Genomic DNA, 15,762 nt, shown 5'->3' on the forward strand with positions numbered 1-15,762 from the left:
CTTTACAGACCTGAGATTGTGCTACATCATTTCATACAGAACCATATACAACCGACCAGGTATGAATTAGGGATTCTAATGCGCGTTTGAATTGAACTAAATTAGAGAGATGAGTTTTTCTCAATTTCTACTTCTCACACTATTTTTTAGAAAATGAATACGCTCATTAGCGAACACTAAAAAGGTATCGTATACCCTACTTTAAGTTCACACTACCATTTACTGATCACGCAATGTATAAGATTTTGATATTTTCTCCTTTTCTTTTTACAGTTTACCCCTGATGAAGGGACTAAAAATGTCCCGAAATGCATTGGGTACATGTATTGTAATTTGTATTGCAATTATTGTTTGACGATTGAGCATAAATGTACATATATTGAATGATTATGTATATTCAACAACCATCGAAATTCTTATTTAAAAAATGTATATGACCATTGTTAATTGATGAAAAAATAATTAAATGTTTGAAAGAACCACACAGCAGTGCATATTGTAGCCCTAGTTACTTTCATACTAGGCCACCCCCCTTATCTATTCCTAGATGTGCAATATACAGAAGGCTGGGATTTTGCCTTTAAACTCTGTATTTTCACCAAGCATTTTAAAATCTCTTCTCTTTCCCACTGGCTTTATTTTACAAGTTTTTTATCCAATTGCAGTATCAATTGCACCACATGTATTACTCAGCAGCACATCCTAATATTTTAATTTAAATGTTATTCCTGCCTTACGTATGAGTGCGTCTCTGCCAGGAATAGTAAAAAAAAAAAAAAAGTAGCTAGCCTAAAATCCTTTGTGCTTCCACTAGTAAATTTGGCATTGCCCATTCCCTTCTGTCACCATGTCATCTGATGTGTACACCACATGACAGTGGCCCCAATCTTGGCTGGCTAGTAAGGAAACCACAGCAGGTTTTTGGTATTGGAGCCTAAAGTCCTCTTGTTTCCTGCCCTCACATGTGCAAATTGAACTCGAACCGGCTTCCTCTGGACCGGGCAAGCTGGTTTTCATTATGTTTGTTCATATTCTTTGTGCTCGTCGTCTTCTCAATAAGAGAACTATAGCAGCAGCCAGGGTTGATGGGTGTGGTAATGATGTAAACGGAATAAAAAATGACCTGGGTAGTACCATATTGCCCCTTCTTTGCCCGGTTACCACTTTGACAATCAGTTTTTTATTTGCACTTTAGGCCGACATACTTTTGTGAAGGATAAATGAATGCGCACATGATTCCATATAAATTGGAAAAGAAGGATAAAATAACATGGTACATAAATCTCCAGTTGAGGAAATAGGTTTTCGGCATAGATAGGTGGAAGTTCGGAAGAGAAGAGGACTAGGAGGAGAGGAGAAGTGAAACTCAGGTTTCTCGGTTCTCCGGTACACACAACGGTTTTATAAGACTGGTGGCGTCTGGTATTTGAAGGGACGTGGACTTGAAAAGAATAAGAAATGGGGTACCATAGCCCGGGTTGTTTGATTCTTTTGCAGATGGGCCAGGGGTTGCGAGGCAGATGATGCGGGGTTCAGGAGAGGATGATCGAGGGTGATGGTAAGGACAATTCTTTATGGGGTCTTGGGTGTAGAAGACTACTCTGAGCATATTATCAACTCTCCAATGCTTTCAGTTTGTGTCCCTGGAGTCATCAGGGAAGCATCTCATTCCTAAAATGTTTTCTGTGCTTTCTTGGCCCAACAAACGGATTGTCATGGGATTAGTTGTTCTCACCAATGACTCTTCCACCAAAGCTATCTAGGCTGGTGATATGATGTGCAGAGCCGTAAGAAGGGGACCAGTGATTTCCTCTCTGCAACACTTGGCCACTCCCGGCAAATATTTTTGAGAAAACCATATTGATTCCAGTAATACACTGCTTTTAGGCCTAAAAAGCACCATCACCTAGTGTGCTTTGAAGCCATAAATAGGACTTATAGTATTCACTTGTTTATTGGAATTATAACCTCTCAATGATGGCTCTCTAAATTCTTGTTGTTCAATCCTCAGAAACATGATAATGTAGGAAGATATTTATCTAGTGTAGTCATTAGGGCAAGTGTAGAATCTTTGAGCCAACATAATCTTCTACCCCTTTCAAAGATACTTAGCCCGGTTGTTTGATAACTGCAGTGAAACCAGCTTATTAGAATGATCTTCAAGTGTATATCAGTTCCACACGGATATATACTCTCATTTTCTTACAAAACATGTCGTCATATCATGTATCACCTCGACTCTTCCCTGTCGGGTATTGACTATGTGCACCTTTCCTTGCCTCTGAGTCTTGCCCATTCATGTGTCTTTTTTTGCCAGATGGACCATAAAAGGGAAGGGCAGCAGTGATCTGCGTTTGCGGTTTGGTTATGTTGTGCTATTGTATGCAATTTTTGCATGTGGCACATCCACCAATTCTTTGGCCTGTAATCGCCTTTCTATGCTGATGTATGGGTGTTAAGTTGTGGGTTTGCCTACAGACATTTGTGCGTAGACTGAATGAGACTTCACGGATGGGCTCCAGCTTTGTTCTACATGAGGACATGTTCTCGTCAACAGGTCCCCCAACATTAGTGCCTTCATTGTACTTCCTATTAATCTCTTGTCAGTTCAGCCTGACTCCATTAACAAATTAATCTGCCGTTGAGGGTACCAAGAGAAGTTAAAGCTGAAGACTGTGACCTCTAGAGAAGTAAGGAGCGCATTAAGAACTAGAAAATATATGAAAAGTGAAAGTACATGTATAAAACTGGGTTCTAATATTTCCTACTTTTCACAGATAATGCTGTTAGCGCTGTGTCCAACAGGTTACGATGATGTCTACATGTAGGTTGCACATCATGGGAGGTGGACCGGGCAAACCTAGGAATTTTGTCGACAATATCTACATCCAAATATTCAAAACTGATTCTGAAGTACTTTTTTTTCCCTTGCATTTCTTTTCAGAATGGGCTTTCTCCACTGCACATGGCAACACAAGGAGATCATCTGAACTGTGTTCAGTTTCTGCTTCAACACAACGTGCCGGTTGATGATGTCACAAATGACTATTTGACTGCGCTGCACGTTGCTGCCCACTGCGGCCATTTTAAAGTTGCCAGGGTTCTCCTGGACAAGAAAGCTAGCCCTAATGCCAAAGCACTGGTGAGTTACCTGGAAGGCATGCTTTTTCCTGAAAATAATCACTGTGGTCTTTTCTTGGAATGTACTGATTTAAAACATATTTACTGTTGGTTTAATGTCATTTAAGAATCGCTAAAGTGGCAGAAGTTTGGGGTTGGTGTATCTTTAAACCCTCTATAATAGCAATACTTTCTAGCCTGTGGTTAGTACAGTCTTGCATCTGAATGACTGGTCTCTCGTGTTTAATTTGTAGTTTTATTTTTCTTCGGCGACAGGCTGGCCTTTGCAACCTAAAGCATTGTGATTCATTGTAGTGTTTCTTTTATTCAAGAGAGACGTTGAGAACTGTGGTAGGAGGCAACTTGAGACATAGATGATATCTTGTGCTGAAAGGAAATGAAGCAGACTCTGGAAAAAATGATATGTGACCATGGACCCAAATTTAAAAAAGCTGGGAAATATTTCAGATCAGAGAACACTGCCTGCAAATAGTTGAATTTATGGATAAAATAGTTGGCTTGCCCCACAATCTAAAATAATTATCTCTGGCAGCTAGCAGTAAAGAAAAGATTTCTTATGCTTCCTGTCACAGCTATCCCTAGCAGAGTATTGTCCAGTTTTGATCCACAAGAGCTGTAATTTAATGGCGGATTTTCATGATATCCACCTAGCATCATTTGACATACCTTGCAAAATAAGTGAAAATGCACATGGTAAGGCAGTAGTGGAAGAGCTGAGCCAGGAGGAACCCCAAAGCTGAGAAATGAAGCTTGGAGGCTTCATTGCCTTCAGTTTCGATTGACCAAAGTGAAGTGTAAGAAGTATCTTTTAAATGTGAAATGTAAGAAGATTCTTGTTAATTGCAGTTCATTGGTGGGCGGGGAGGTAAAGGCAGCATAAGTACAAGCCCTTTGTTGCTCCATTTTTTTGAAGTAGACAAGAAGATGATGTGTTGTGTTATGAGTAGGGTGTGTATGTTTACATTGAAATTCAATATCTTAAATGTGCCATGTTGTGGAGGTGCTTTACATTTGAGTGTTCTTGGTATAATTGATTTCTGCTGCTTTTTATGTGGTTTTTAGTGTAATCTCACGATACATGGTGGTTACTTAATGCAGACTAAGTATATTCCCAGCTCGGCTGTTAGTTTTTGTGCTTCCTGCACTTCCTGAGAGATGTGAGAAAATATGAAACAGAAGCAGCTTTTAAGCAAATTGGGTTGTCTGGATATTTTGAGGCAAAACTGTGGTGTAGATTAAGTGTCTCAGTGTCTTCTACGGGCCCTTTGCAGTTTTAATGGGTTTCTTTCCAGTATAAAGGCAGACGCAGACAGTGTGGCTTTGCACATGTTCACACAGCAACCTTTTCCTTTTAGAAACAATGTATTCAGAAATCAATGTTCTAGAGAATGTGTCTGCCTTTTTATGGACATAATCTTGGGCATGCCGTTGGCACATGACTGGTTTTAATATGGAATTGAAGAAAAAGAGAAAAATAAATTGACAACAGCAGTAGTGAGCATCAACTTTCTCAGGTATCTCATTGTGGCACAGAAGAAAGTCTATGTGTGGAGAATGTGTTGAGATGACTAGTGATGGGACTCTGTGTCGTTTACACCTTAACAGTGTTTCTGCAGTGTTCGACCTGGCGTCTTTTGGCGTTGTTTCCCCAGCCTTTTTCCCTTCTGACCTCCTGCCTTTGACTGTGTGCTGAACTTTGCTTTTACTGTCTTTAGGACTCTGCACTTTTGCATTGCCGACCAGTGCTAAAGTGCATGTGCTCTGTGTCTAAAATGTAATGGCCTTTGATTTCTCCATGATTGGCATATTTGATTTACTGATAGGCCCCTAGTACAGTGCACTACATGTGCTCAGGGCCTGTAAATCAAATTCTACTAGTGAGCTTCCAATATATTAGAAAAACAAAACTTCTTAAGGACAATGTAACAATAAATTACAAAAATTCATAATCGACCATTCTTTGGCATACCTAATTGAAAGGAGACATTTGAAGTGTATTGTGTAATATTCTATGGTTGTTATGTTTCAAGAAACCTCATTTTATGTAAACAATTGTCAATTTTGTTTGTTGGTTCTTTTTCATTTGGGACACCACCGAGCACAGTATGCGTGATTTTCAATACAGTCATTATTTTTATTGCAAAACAGTATTTGGTCTTCTTTATTCTGCTGTGTATTAAGGTTCTTTCTCGGCATTCTATTTCAGTGTATAATCAGCCATTGTGCCTACAAAAGTATTATTTATTATTACAGTGTCCACAAGAACCTTTGTTTTCCTAATGCATTGTATTCCCTGGTTCCAGGTGAGTTGGGTTGCCCTTGTTTTCTGGATACAATGCTAGTGGGCCAGCAGCACTGATTGTGCCAACCACCTGAGTAGCACTTCAAACATGTCTCAGGGCTGCCACTGCAGAGCCTGTGTGTGCTTTTGCAGACAGACTGCCATTTCAACCTCGCAAGTTCCCCTACTTGCCAGGCCCAAACCTTCCCTTTTATTACATATAAGTCACCAGGTCTGAAAATGCCACTTTTAGAAAGCTGGCATTTTCTTACTTTAACCATTCTGTGCCTCTGCCTGTCTCTAGAACACACATCTGGATTGGGTGAAAGCTGGACTGTGTGCATTCCCTCCAGTATAAACAGCCACATACAAAGGGAGATGAGGTGTGTCATCTCCTGATGGTTCCATCACCAGGCCGAAGTGTCTTCTTGAGCTAGAGTGAGAGGGATGAACTGGCACTTGCACCTGAAAAGGGCTGTGCCTGTCCCCACACAAAGAGTGGCATACCCCCATGTAGTGTGTTTGATGCCAGGGCAGGATGGGCAGAGTTTTGTGCACTACAAAGACCTTTTGTTTGAAGTCTCCCTACTCCAAAGGCTGAAATGCTTATAAGTACTGGACCTCTGACACCATATACACAGAACTCTTCTGGAACTGAGGACATTCTACCAGAAAGAAGAGCTGTTGTGCTGTCAGGAGGTACTGCCATTTAGTTGCTTGCTTGGCTGTGTTAACCTGCCTCCTGCTGCGTCTTGCCTGGGAGTGAGAGGACTGGACTTGACTCTCTACATCCTGCATCTCTAAAGGTTCTTGATGGCCTTGTTGGGCTTGCCTGTTGTTTCTGAAGTCTCAGGGATATCAAAGACTTCACCTGCATCCTGCTACCAGCCCTTGGGCTCCTCTGCTGTGAGTCCTGCTCTGGCAGTCCTGGGCTCTTGGAAGTGAGTGTTTGGTGCTCGAAACCAATGTATTGACCCTAGCACATTTCCCTGTGATCTCGGCTCATCGCTGCTGCCTGCACGGGAGCCACGGTCACCGCTCGCCGACTTTACTGCAATGACCGCGACATACAACGCAGCTCTACTACTGATCCAGCGCCTCCCCATCACTGCTGCTTAGCCCGGGCCTCGGACACCACCTTGCGGACATCTGCGGCGCACCATCTCTGGACACCAGTGCAACTCAGCAGTTCGCCATCGACGCATCGTCCCAATGCACATTGCTTCTTGACATCGCGCCATCAATGAGGTTGCCCCAACTTCAGAAATGACACTTTGCCTGCAACCGCAATGCATCCCCTCTTTTGCTCAATGCATCATCTACGATCTTCGACGCATCCAAAGTAATGTCAGTGGGTCCGCGCGACTCCTGTATCAGGCTGGCGCTTCATTGCAGTCGGACTGAACTTTTGGATTCGCCCCGGTCAAGCACAACCAGATAGACCCTATTTGAGCTATTGATTTGTAAGCACTGCATTTTTGGTTTAATCTTGCAAAATTCGTATCTTGAATTCTGTATGTTGAATTTGTATCGTTTTGGTCTTGTTTTGCTCATTGGCTATTTTTAGGTCTCGCCTACGCAGCGCGCATGCGCTGCATAGGAGGGGACCTTTTGGAATCGATCAGCATTTTGGCCAAAAACGTGCATGTTTTGCATTGCTTTCTATTGCAACGGGTGCACGTTTGGCGTTTCCCTTGTGGGAGTGAGCAGCAGCGCCATGTGTTAGCAATTATCGTGCTCGCTCCCGCAAGGTAAGCGCTGCGTGTCCCTGCTCTCGGCCTCACTCCCCCCACTTGTTTATTTTTTCAGTTGGTGCTCAAGTGCGAGGGTAAAGTTTGTTGGCTTTGGCAGTGCATGTTCTTCCAAACCCCAGTGTGAAGTGGGGGTTTTATAGTTGGCTGTCCAGTCACAGCTTCACAGTTCAGTAAACTTTACTGAATGCGCAGCGGAAACGTATTCACTCCTCAGACACGGGGGCCTTACTACTATCGTCTTCACTTCAGAAAGAGGGGGTGACGCAGTGAGGTGCGATGCGTTGAAGTAAGCCTTTCTATCCCCGCTGTCGTCTCACAGCCAGATACGCCTTTTATAAATTTTGTGACAGGCTAGAGGTTTTACTTGTTTTCTGTTTTCAATATTTAGCTTATTATATTTGTGTTTCTTTTCCACCCTTGTCGTTTAAGGTGCAACATAAATGCTTCATGGAAAAGTAGATAGATTCAGTACTGTTGCAGCTTATTATGCACGTGGGTAACATATTAGAGTTGAGTCTTGTAGGCTTAAGTGCTTGTTTCACACAACTTGACAAGTATGGTGTGGCAACTCCCCAATCCCAAAGCACAGGAAGACTTGAATGATAGTGCACAGGCCATTATGGGATCCCCTGTTGCTCCAGTTCTGCCTCTGTCTGAACAAACATCTTTTCAACGTTGCCTTGTATGCTGCCCCTGCCATTCAGGTGGCTTCAAAGCGCTCTACATAATATCTCCCAGTAATGGCAAGTCCAGCCGCCCTGTTCTGTTCCCCAAGTTCTGTCCCTTGTGCGGCAGCATTCCATATTCTTCCCAAACTTTCTGCTGCTCCAGCTCTTGTGGGAAGATTTCTCCAAGAAATTTTTATGCCACCTCATCAGCCCTGAAGTGGTGCAACTGATTGTATCACACCCTTGGTGTCAGCGCCTCTGTCACCTAGTTAACATCACAACTCTGGAGTTTGTGAGGCTTTCTTCGGGTCTGTGAGGGTACAGTGAGATGGCATTACCTGTGTTTTTGCTGAGGATACTAAGAAACAGCTTCCTATACGCTAGAGTGCAACACTCTCAACCAGGAGAATTGAGATATAGTCATGGCTAGTGACATTATGTGGTTCTGCTGCTCCAGCGTTTTCCGCATTAAAAGTGGATTTGCTGCATTTGCCACATAATCCATCATCTGCATATGCAGATTTTTACCAAATTGTTTTTGTAGCTGAGCCAGATAGTTACTAAAAACGTTACTGCACGTTTGCCGTGCCATAGAAGGTTCTTTGCAAAGGTTAACTGGTCAGTTTTCAGTTGCTGTATACTGTATTGAGGTGGTAAGTGGCTACTAATGAGATATATTAGCAAAGCCAATAACTCTTGCATATGCGAGACCTATTGGCTTTGACAATGCTTGTTCTAAACTGGTGTGGAGTACTTTTGTGGTATTTGTACTATTTGTGTGTGCGCACAAATACTTTACACATTGCCTTTTTAGTTAAGACTGACTGCACTGTGCCAAGCTACCAGAGGGTGAGCATAGGTAAACTTTTAGTGTGTACTACACTTTCCCTGACTAGGATTGTGGATCCTGCTTGGACAAGGTGCATACCTCTGCCAACCAGAAACCCAGTTTCTAACAGGCATTTATCAAAGAAGGAACTAAATCAAAGACTAGATAGTTTGATCCTTTAGTATAAATGCTGATGTTTGTCCTCTCGCTAATAATTCAGTATTCAATGGGATGGCAGAGTTCAGTGAAAAGTTGGATTTATAGATAAGTCCTAGTTTATTCAGCTTCACTCACTAAAAACGAGATTTTGGAAGTTATAAGTAATATGTTGAAATTTGATTTGCTCTAGTCACAGTTGTCTTTTATTTTGGCCCCAGCAGATGAACCAATGTCATCCTGGTGCTGCTTATTTTTAGGTTCCTAGATCCAAGTTGGATACACAGTAACTTATGACAACAGATCCAGTGAAATGTAAGACCAACTGTGGTCTCTTTTTGGGGTTTATTTTGTGCTACGGCTGAAGATTATCTAATTGAAGAGACCTGTTTACTAACTTTTACTTGTGAAACTATATGATAGTGGATAAAGCTGCCTGGTGTGATGGGCATGTTCCATAAATGGATAAGTTAAATGTCAAAGGGCCTTTCATAGTGTCTGCTCAGCAGATACTTAGCCAACGACACTTTCAAAGTTACTCCACCAAGACTTCAGGTGAGGTTTCTCTATTAAAATTGTTGTATCTACTATTCAAGGGGAGGTTTTGGTGGGAATTCACAAATATCCATCAATACTAGTGTAAATTTCGCCAGCATACTTGTGCATTGCTGAATTTGTTTGTCCCTGCATGTTATGGATATTCTAGTTACCTTTGTCTGAAAGTCATCCACCATTTCCTTGGCGTTCTTTCATGGAGCAAATTCTTGGCGACAGATTGGTAGCCTTAGTTTAGGTTGCCCCTTCACCATGTCTTGCAGAAAACAACTCTGGACCTTGAGTCATCCGAAGGAGGATCTGCCATTGGCATGAATTCTACCTTTTCTGTCAGATTTTCTGTTATCAGGTCTTTCAAATCAGAATAACCCCAGGTTCCCATTTTAAAGAGGTTTTGGATAGGGAAATGCAATCTAATATTCTAGCTGCATAAGGTACCTGCTGAATTGAATGAGATGCTCCATCACAAGCATTCAATGAGCTGTTTGCCAAGCACATTCTTTAAGCAAGCCTTCAGTGAAACTGTGAAATCAGTCAACGACCATGGAGATTATGAAGAATCACCGCCCGAGATCAGTTGAAATGTTTGAAATGATAATATAAACCTTAAAGGCTGCATATGAACGAAGTTGCAAATAATATATAAATCTGTGTTTATTTCCCCTGACAGAATGGTTTCACGCCTCTGCATATCGCTTGCAAGAAGAATCGTATTAAAGTGATGGAACTTTTGTTGAAACATGGGGCCTCTATCCAAGCTGTTACCGAAGTATGTCAAGTCCATTTATTTTAGAATGTTTTCGTTTGAAGTAGTACTGTAATGGGTGTTGGCTGTGAGTAAGGCAAAGTTATGTTAGCAGGGACTCCAATGAGCTATAATTCACTCCCTGCCAAAAATACCTATCCTCGACAGAAGTCGAAGCTACATTTTGTCCTATATTTCTCTCCTTATTATCCATTCAAATCTATATATTGCTCTCTTTCTGCCTGTTCCCCACACTCCTGTATCAGAACCACTGCTTGCTGTCCAACAATATATTTTATAAAAGTATTTCCTGTTAAAGTGAGAAATTAAATGCTGGTCTTTGTTGAGGCTCATTTGCCCGAAGAGCTAACACGAGAATCATGGTAGGATCAATAAACCAGCAAGTGCAAGGCGTGCTAATAAATTGCAATGCGTGAAAATATGTCCTCCACCTGCGCAGATAATGTTGTTTTATCAGGATAAATACCAGTGGAGTTTGAGCTCCTGCTTTTCTTTAACACGGGGTCACATTTGAAGCTGGTGGACAGAGCCGGACTGGCTGTAACCGGCATTGGGCTTTTCCCCGGTAGGGTGGAAGGGTGAGGGCTGGTTTTCTTACTGGGGCTGGTTTTGCAGCGGTGCAGGAGTATCTGACCCCGGCAACAAAAGCAGCAAGCAAGCATTTCCAACCTCCCTGAGGCAGGCAGTGCCTTTCCCATGGGCTGGTCTGAGAAAATTGCCAGGATTACTTTAGGTTCCCAGTCCCTGCTGGTGGATCAGTGTTTATCCCAGACAGGAAGACTTCTCAGTGCATCTGGAAGCTAAACTGGTGAATGGCCTCCATCCTTGCCAACATCGAGCTAGCTGTATTCATTAGAGGCATGCTGGTGTACTGGAAGGGCCATTGACCTGAAGATTGTCACGCTCCTAAACCTATTCGTTTATGACCTTACAGGATGAAACGGCCTCATCAAGCTGTCTGCTCTAATAAACCATGAGCAAGCTTCATCTACTTCTGCAAGGATGCTCTGTGTCTTCCTTTTGCAGTCTTTTTTTGTGCTTACTGAGGCCAGTACATCCTTTTGCATGAACACTTGCAGATGAGTCTCAGAAGCTTGCTCAGGGCTAGATGTGACCTTGAAAAGGATTCCTACTATTCAAGTGAAGCAAAAGAATATAAATCGTGTTCAGACTGTATCAGTATATCCTTCTAGGTGTTTGCGCCACTTGTTTACTGTATTTATCAACAACTCATTTAGATATACAAAAGAAATCTAGACTTAACAGTCTCACTTATCCTATGTTTAGGGATGCAGGTCACCCTGTGGTTCTTTCCACACATTTTCAGAGTCTGTAACTACTGAAAGAAATGGACTAATCTGAAAAGACTGAGTCATCTATACATGTCCAAAGCTATAAGTTTGTGAAGTTTTCATTTTAGATTGTTTTCTGTCACTTTATGGTTTTACTCCATGCCCTTTGGTGGATACAGCAGTATTTTTGTACTGTTCTGTCTTTCTGATCTGTACATTTAAAAGTTTTAGCCTCTTCAGTATTGGACTTGCACTTGGGCATTCTGGCTTAGCCAGATGGGCTAGCTTAAAAATGACGCTGTTTGGCCACACTGCCCGAAAAACGGATCCAACACTGATTGCATTAAAAAAATATATATATCTGATGTTAATAAATGAGATGCAGATTTGAGGATGAATTTCACCATTGAAATGTTGTGTGAACAGCCAGAAAAAGAATATTGCCCACCTCATGATGTAAAGGCGACGGTGCCAGTTAGAGACCTTCCCCGCTACTTCACCGCGTGGGTAAAGAATGATATGGAAAATCAGCCAGTCTTCGGTCTCAGTATACCATTATCGGAAATAAACCCTCAAACAGTGTCACACTTAGACCTGTGGTGGTCAATTCCCCAGAACAGTTTGTTACCGATGAAAATTTGTATTATTGCATGCATGCTTCTCTGTAGGAAACCAGGCATCCTTAGTGGTGTTCTCTTATGTCTTGGGTCAATTTGTACGAGCACCTCTTGTGTAAGGTGGTTAGAAAGGACTCTGTTGGGAAAAAGTAAGATTTAGGTCATGCATACTGGCCATAATAAATCTAATGTAGACCTCTGACATTTTGTCTCAGTGGCACATTATAATGAGCTGGACCACCTAATCTGGTGAAGGAAGAACTTTTGCCACCAGCAGCATTCTGTCGGTTATCTCACTAGTAGTCAACTGCAATGTTACCACAGAGTTCTATGAACTATTAAAGAGCTAACAGGTTCTATTTGTGACTCTTAGAGCATACCTTCTCATCCATGTACAAAAGAAAATCTCTAACTTTCATTTTAGCTCTATTATTGTCCTTCAGCACAGCTAGAGGGTATCCCAATGGGGTAAACCTCTCCATCATGAGTGCAGCTTCCTTTTCTAAGTATTATCTGGAGAAGCAAATCTTGTGAGCTCTTCACATTTTACTATAAGTGATAATACATTTTAAAGTTTTAGGATGTATGCTATGTGTGTGAAGAATTGCATTAGCAACATTGCTTTCCTGTAGATATTTGTGGGCAGTTTGTTGTCAGTCACATAGAGGCCAACATCTAAAATGTGTATTGATCTGATGTTTGCTATAGGTGTTTGTCAATTTGATTTTATACAAGTTGTTGTTGAGGACCTGAATGAACAGCAGATATGCTGCTAGACAACATGGCTAAAAGACATTGACAATGCCAATAGCTTGGACAGTGCTGAGATCTATTGGCTTTGCCAACGTTTGTTTGGTTTTGATGGGGTCTTTGATGAACAAATGTGGAAGTGATAGTGAGAAACAGTTGAGGTGCTTTGAAGTGAAGTGAGCATGTGGCGCAATGGCCAGAGCTGCTGACAGGGTAACCGGGTCCAAATCTGTGTTGGCTGAATAGTTTCTGATTCTGGGTAAATCACTTACGCTTCCCCTGCGCTCGACAATGAATGTGTCATTGTGTAATGTAACTGAGCACTTAAAGCGCTCCTATACCATTGGCTGATGTTAGCACAATGGCGAGATGGAGGACGGAACAAGCACTCTAATACCATTGGATCGTTAAAAAAAGAAAAAAAAGGGAAAAGCTGTAGAGACGAGGTAGGTAGTGGGTGATGGGTCAGGCAGGGCGGCAGTAGGGGATAGGGGGATTGGCGGGAGGAAGCAACAATAAAGGTAAAAAAAATAATACCTTAATTGAAGTAGGATTAGCGACAAACATTCCTGTGTCATTGTGGAATGCAACTGGTGAGCAGTTAAAGCACTCCAATACTATCGGCTCATGCAAAAAAAAAAATAAACAAGTGGTGTTTGGGTTTTAACAACTTTTTAAGAAATGTATTTTTTTATGTACAGGATGTATGTGGTTTGTGTGTATGTGTACAAGAGAGACAGCCTGAAAACAAAAGAACTTCTAATGGAGCGCTTAAAAACAAATAATAAACACTGTAGGGAGACATGTACTTGGTCCATACGCTATGGGAGGGCCAAACACAGGAAGAGAGCATGACGCCCCCATGCCATGACGAATGACATCAAAGAAAATTACAGTGACGCTCAAGTTTACCAGTGGTAGGAGATGGGCAGCCTGTAAGCCCACAGATAGAAAACAACATGACTCTTCAACACAAAGAGTGCGCTGTCTAGCCGAGCACTGCATGCGCTGTCTAAAAAGATCTAAACATAATTGTTTTCGCACAGGCAAAACCTACTGGCTTTGCCAATGTTTGTTGTGTTTAGAAACGGGGAGATTAAGTGATTTATCCGTAATCACAAAATCTGGAACTGAGGCTGAGGCTATGGAGATAATATGGCGTCCTTTCGGGAGAGGATGTGTTGCAAGGGCCAGAGTTGCTAACTATGGAGCTGGTAAACCAGGTTTGAGTTTCAGTGTCTGCTTCACATCCTTAATTTTGGGCAAATCACATAATCTCACCATGCCCACGAAAAAAATGTGTACTTGTGAAAGAAGTAACTGGTGCTAATGTAAAGCGCTCCAATATCTGCAGGTGTTGTTGGCGCTATCTAAAGCTATACAAAAAAAATAACGTGTGCTTATGTAAAGTGCTCCAATACCTTTGGGTGGTGTTGGGGCTACATAAAACTGTACAAACAAATGTGAAAAACAGTTGATGGAGGAGGGGATCTGTGCAACGGAGTTCAGTGACAGGCGGAGGTGGATGGGCAACCAACAGCAAATACGGTTAGCCACAGGGAGATTAAGTGATTTGTCCGTAATCACAAAATGTGGAACTGAGACCAAGGCTGGGGAGACCATGTGGCGTTCTTTCGGGATAGGATGTGGTGTAAAGGCCAGAGTTGCTAACTTTTGAGCTGAAAAACTGGGTTTGAGTTTCAGCGTCGGGTTAACATCCTTGAGTCTGGGCAATTCGCCTAATCTCCCCGTGCCTACAAAATGTAATGTCTCCTTGTGTAAAATAACTGATGATAATGTAAATTGCACCAAAACCTTGGGTGGTGCTGGCTCTATATAAAACGGCACAAAAAAATGTAAAAAGCAGAGTCTGGGGAAGAGGGGATCTTTGCAGTGGAGTTCAGCGGGGCAAGTGGGAGGTGGCTGCACAACAAACAGCAAATGTGGGCTGCCATGGGGAAATTAAGTGATTTGGCCGTAATTACAAAATGTGGAACTGTAGCCGTGGCTAAGGAGGCGATGTGGCTAACTCTTGGGAAAGGATGTGGTGTAAGGGCCACAGCTGCCGACTGTGGAGCTGGGAAACCGAGTTTGAGTTTCAACGTCGGTTTACCATCCTTGATTCTGGGCAAATCACGTAATCTCCCTGTACCTACAAAAATTAATGTGGCCTTGTGTAAATGAACTGGTGCTCATGTAGAGCGCTCTAATTCCTTTGGGTGGTGTCGGCGTGATATAAAACTGCACAAACAAAATTACTGGTGCTAATGTAGAGTGTTCCACTACCTACTGGTGGTGCTATATAAGACACACATGAAACAGAAATAATCACTGTGTTAAGCTGGTTTACAGTGGTGAACATGAGGAAATACGTTGCATCGGCAACCACATTAAAAGGACTACTTTTGCCATGGACACTGAGGGGCAGGCAGACCCTGATGACATAAAGACTCAGCCTGGCTCCATTGAAGAGAATTCAAGTTAAGCAACATTGGTGTATGGAAATACTTCACCGGTGAATGCAGAAAAAGTAAGTAAGTGTCCCCAAGGGAGAAAGCTTAAGAAATAGTGTCCTACCCTCAGAACTGAGAAGCAACAAGGTGAGAAACAGTTCAATCATTTTGCACAAGAGAAATGTGGATATGCAATTGCAGCAGAAGACACAGGTACTTTGGAAGCTTTGACATGCTCTGTGATAACACGTACCTAATTCCCTTGAGGTCTTATTTTCCAGCTATAAACATCATTGCTGAATGACCACATATGGTGTTAACACGCATACACATCCTAATACCCACACATGCAGAAAATAAATGGAGACTGCGCGTGTGGCTTGTAATAGCAGCTTTGCACACATGTTCAAATCATCACGTCAGCTATACACTAACAGGAAATTAAAAGGCAAAACATAACCACTCACTAGAATGAAACGGACTACAATGGGGGGTTAAAG

At 42.1% G+C, this 15,762-nt stretch overlaps 1 protein-coding gene across 31 annotated transcripts in view; it reads left to right on the forward strand.

Annotated features, from left to right (window-relative positions):
• Positions 1 to 15,762, forward strand: part of ANK3 (ankyrin 3) — a 1,906,984-nt gene that overhangs the window by 1,365,546 nt on the left and 525,676 nt on the right. For all 31 annotated transcript variants that reach the window (XM_085608804.1, XM_085608807.1, XM_085608799.1 and 28 more), the window contains 2 exons: positions 2,945 to 3,142; positions 10,055 to 10,153. In XM_085608804.1, coding sequence (XP_085464930.1) covers positions 2,945 to 3,142; positions 10,055 to 10,153 — 297 coding nt within the window. The remainder of the gene's footprint in view (positions 1 to 2,944; positions 3,143 to 10,054; positions 10,154 to 15,762) is intronic.

Source organism: Triturus cristatus, chromosome 1_2, assembly GCF_964204655.1.
Source record: "Triturus cristatus chromosome 1_2, aTriCri1.1, whole genome shotgun sequence".
NCBI lineage: Eukaryota > Metazoa > Chordata > Amphibia > Caudata > Salamandridae > Triturus > Triturus cristatus.